The following is a 5,000-nucleotide window of genomic DNA, read 5'->3' on the forward strand; positions in this document are numbered from 1 at the left end:
ATGAGTAATGGAACTCAGGGTTTAGCTGATCAGGCTGTCTCATTAACAAAAGAATTCCTTTGTAATATGTATTTCCAAAGTAATATGTGCTTACTAGTTCTTACTTGGGCTTTTAGCATGCATTCCTCCCCTTACCCCTCTGCCAAATCACTTATTCCTTCCAAATTCCTAAGTCTTAAGCTTCCCAAATCAGTGGGAGGGGCAGCGACTTTATTTCCTATTTGGTAATTTACAAGAGAAACATACATCCAAGGTCGCTAAACTGTATAAGAAAAACAAACACACAAAAAAAATGGGGTGCACAATTTCTATATTCGTTTCTTTTGTCAAATCTAGCTTCACCAGCCTTGTTTGAATCTGGAACTCCTCAAGTCAAGGGTTATCAGTCACCCTTTAGGTCAGACCTAGGTGAACTCTCTGGGGAATCATGTGAGCTATATCTTGAGCATTCTTTGCCAAGACCTTGTTTATTTTTCCACAGGCAATGCTGAAATTTGTTCAATATTATTTTGCAATTATAACATAATTCAATTTTTTTCAAGCCAGCTCACACCTGCTTAGTTGTGGAACCTAGGTTTTACGGAAAAATTTCACTAAAATCTTTATAATGTCCTGTTATTTTGTGCATATACACATAACTTCATAAATGAAATGATTGTGTGTACAAATATTATAATTTATTTACCAATGATGCAGAATCTTGATCTTTTAAGATATTAGAGACTAATACAATATAAATTCCCAAACTGAACTCCTTTTGTCCAAAAGATAAACCACCTAATGCTTAGACAAAGTACTGGTGAAATGGTTCTTGGCCTTATCTACCTTCCAGAGTTTATACATCCAGTATACAAGTTTGTTGACTGCTATCAAAGCATAGCCATGGCATGCCTCACGCTTGAGTCCCCAGCAGCAGGCACTCGTTGTTATAGCTACTACCTAGAAATCAAGGTTTTCTTTTTCACTCAGAAGTACCCATCATAAGCATAAATTTATAACAAACTATATAAGAAATTGTGGGCTTATCAATTTTGCAACCCTAAATACTTAACTTTAGCTTTGTATTCTTTCCTTAGAACTGTCAAAATATCAGAAACAATATCTATAACATGATTTCACTGATGAGGACAAAAACACACACATAATTAATTTCTCTAAAAAGAAAATCAACATGAAACTTGAATTAGCAGAACAAATGCTCCAATATGTATCACAGTCAATATTTTATCAATTATAAGCTTATGGTAAATTTCACTTGTATGTATATCAATTCTGATTACAGTATTACAGCTGCATGCCTATTCTTTGTTATAAGTCAGGTTATTTTCATAGTTAATTAGATTTCATAATAAAAAATATATATATATATATATATTATTTCATTTACTAGATTTTTTTTCTTACTCCAAAAAAAGGAATAGACATCTCTTTCAACTTTGAAAAGGTTCTTGCCATCGCCAAATGTAATTCTTTAATACTTATTGCATCAATAATCTATGTGCCATCAATCAAGGCTTCCAAGACAGCTGGGGATGACATGGTAGAGAAAAAAAAAAACATTACTGATTACAGTCCTATGGGGGAGGGCTTTTAAATGCAGGGCCCTCTGTAAGGATAACTATAAGGTTTGATTCCTCAAGAATTCAATTTCTGCAATTCCTAAGAGGCTTTTTCTCAGATAGCTAGGTGTTAGGTAGTTTCCATAGGATGTAAAAAAAATATAGGCTCTCACTTAGGATATGACAAACATGGTTTTCACAACAAACAGTAACAATTTATCACTGTAACCTTGAATGTTTCTACAGACGTGCCATGTCACATACTACAGCTTTACTAATGACGGATTCCTCTCATTCCTTACTATTCACATTCTTAGGACTTAAAGCACAGAAATATCGCATCCCCAAAACACAAACTGGAAGGTTGGCACTCTTGAGGTTGGTCTGTATTATATTCATTATCTAAAATTAATTTCATCTGTCACATCTATTGCCCAAAATATTTAGCAATTTACAGTAGGCACTTATTTTTTAACACATATCACACATAGTGAATACAAGGTCCTGATTGAATGTATTTTCCTTCTGCTGAATGGTATAAGAAAAAACTATTACTGTTTACGAAATAACACAGCATATATATTTGCAAGTAAATGATGCTGATTGGTAATTTTTTTCTGCTGTATTTCTAAGGAGAAATTAACTCATATGGTTTATCTTTACTGCCCTATGATAAATATCCTAATAGAAGGAAAAAAAAAGGCATCAAAAATAACAATGTGTACTCCTAAAGAACCAGTGATAAACTAGTCTTTATAGCAGCTCTATGAAATTTGCACCCAAAATCTTAATGAAAGAAAATTGTTTCAGAATTATGATATATATCATAACAGTAATGGAAATACAGCCATCCAATCTTATAGCATCATTTTCAGTTTCAGTTATTCACAGTGTAACATATGTGAATCTGTTGTTTTTCATCACAAATTACCTGTTCAGGAAATAAGAGAAAGTAGCAAAAGGTAATTATTTATCATTAAGAGCATCATATGCCAGCCAACAACTTTGGAAGCACTCCTGGAAATTCATTGCTTTAAGAACCCAAACCTTCCTATAGCCCCCACACACCCCAATTACCATAGATTATTTCCTTATAGGGTATTTATCTTTGGACCCATACTTAATCATCATCTTTTCTCATTTATGTTCTTGTCTTTCACTCAACTTAAATCCTATAATTTTTTATTATTTGTTGTCTTCTATATCAACTTTATTCTGATGCTTAATTCCTTCTTATTCAGGATGAACACACTACACTGATGTAATGTCATCACTCACTTTCTTCTAATTCTAGACTAGGCCTATGATATACTGTATGACAAGGAAATCAGGATCAGAATAAAAACAATAAAAGAGATGACAGTGTTTGATGAAAGCCAGTAGGATTAAGCTGAATGAATGACAAAAACACTTGTGAAAGAAAAAAATATGAAAGAAGACATCATCTACATGTTGCACAACTTTCATATTTATCAATCTTTGAGGGAAATCCCATCATCATCATCATCATCATCATCATCATCATCATCATCATCATCATCATCATCATCATCATCATCATCATCATCATCATCATCATCATCATCATCATCATCATCATCATCATCATCATCATCATCATCATCATCATCATCATCATCATCATCATCATCATCATCATCATCATCATCATCATCATCATCATCATCATCATCATCTCCCTCTCCCTCTCCATTCCTGGTGCAGGGTAGGACCAGAGAGGGGGAAATGCGACACTGACTTGGCCAATGACTGTTTCTCATTTTGGGCAGAGGGTGGGGCATAGTCTAGCTGATTTATGTGATTGGTGGGAAGAGGGATGGTGGGTGGAGCAATAGAATTTCTAGGGTAATATACAGTCTAAATAATAGAGCCAGGACAGCATACAGGAATCACTCAGCAGCAATTAAAAAAAAAAAGGATGACGACACCAACGTTGGCGTCATAGTATATTCCACTGGCGTTTCATGACACCGAAACCAGCATTACTGGACAGAACGGGTTAACTTTCCATCCATTTCAGGCAAAGCTACCATATGGCTGCGTGAAACTCAAACTATTCCAGTGTTAAATTCCCTATTCAGTATTCAACATTTATATTAATTCTTTTTTCAATGTCTTATGTGCATACCGTAATACTTCTGACATATTTAATTCGTGTTTCTCCCGCATTCATCTCCCTGTTCAGTATTCAACGTCCAGTCACTTGCCAATATCATCAGACTGAACATTTACGCTCAGTCCACACTCCATAAGGTCGCTATATTTGTATCCCAACTTTACTCTGCTTCTGCAATGCTGCTGACTTCACGTTCAACATTTATGCTGATTTCACATTCAACAATCATGACAATTCCACATTCAACATTCATACCAATTGCAGATTCAACATTCATGTCGATTCCTCATCCAACATGCATGCTAATTCCACATTCACGTCGATTCCACATTCAACATTCGTGCCACTTCCGCATTCAACATTCACGCCGATTCCACATTCAACATTCACGCCGACTCCACATTCATCATGTCGATTCCACATTCACCATTCGTGTCGCTTCCACATTCCACATTCACGCCGATTCCACATTCCACATGCCGATGCCATCTTCATCTCCCAAGACACGACCTTTGTAGCTCGCCCCACGTGCAAAAACCTCAGCCAACATCTTCTCCGTAGTTCTATACAAAGCCTGTCACCATTAATCAGCAATAATATCCATGACAAACTCACGTCTCAAGGATCTGCCTCCACGAAAGCCTTTCCCGGAGTACATGTTTGCGTCGCCATTACGAACTGACGTTGTAGTAGGGTTTCTCTCTTTATTTACTATCGTGTGGGTGTCTTGTTTCAGTCTGTGTGGGAGAGGTTGGTGGTGGATGGGTTCGGTTTTTAAGAGGTGTGGGTGGGAGTGTTTGGAAATTGGCCTTGGAAGGAGGTGTAGTTTGTTTATTTTTTCTGTTTTTTTTTCTCTTGGGGTGAGAAACACACGTTTGTCGTAGAAAACGAGTAGGGTGTTTGGATTTTTTGAGGGAGACTTTTGTATTTTGGGATTTTTTTTTTATTGTTTTGTTTGTCGAGACCAAAGATATGTATGTGTATATATACATTATCATTATTTTTATATGGTATTTGGATATATTTCAAAGACCTTTATAGTACTTCCACTTCTGAAAATATGGCTTACATGTGCTAAAAATGCCACATAAATCATTACATTTAGTTTAATTTTATTCAGTCAAATCGCGTTGTCATAGACAAAATGCAGTCAAGTGTACAAGTGTCCCCCAACCCCCTAGTTTGTGTTGTTCTGTGTTGTTCTCACAGTAACCTTTCTATGTGTCCCTTTAGTTATTCCGTGAACGGCATTTTTCCCGAGAAATTCCAGAACGCCGAGCGCGCGAGGTCATTAATCAGAGCGT

The 5,000-nt window shown here is 36.0% G+C and overlaps 1 protein-coding gene across 2 annotated transcripts in view; it reads right to left on the bottom strand.

Moving 5' to 3' along the window:
* LOC125039937 (rapamycin-insensitive companion of mTOR-like) overlaps positions 1-4,426 on the bottom strand; it is a 30,527-nt gene extending 26,101 nt beyond the window's left edge. For both annotated transcript variants that reach the window (XM_047634327.1, XM_047634325.1), the window contains exon 1: positions 4,312-4,426. In XM_047634327.1, the coding sequence (XP_047490283.1) occupies positions 4,312-4,354 (43 nt within the window). In that variant the 5' untranslated portion in view covers positions 4,355-4,426. The remainder of the gene's footprint in view (positions 1-4,311) is intronic.
* Positions 4,427-5,000: the final 574 nt, after the last annotated feature.

This window comes from Penaeus chinensis, chromosome 28, assembly GCF_019202785.1.
Source record: "Penaeus chinensis breed Huanghai No. 1 chromosome 28, ASM1920278v2, whole genome shotgun sequence".
NCBI classification, from domain to species: domain Eukaryota; kingdom Metazoa; phylum Arthropoda; class Malacostraca; order Decapoda; family Penaeidae; genus Penaeus; species Penaeus chinensis.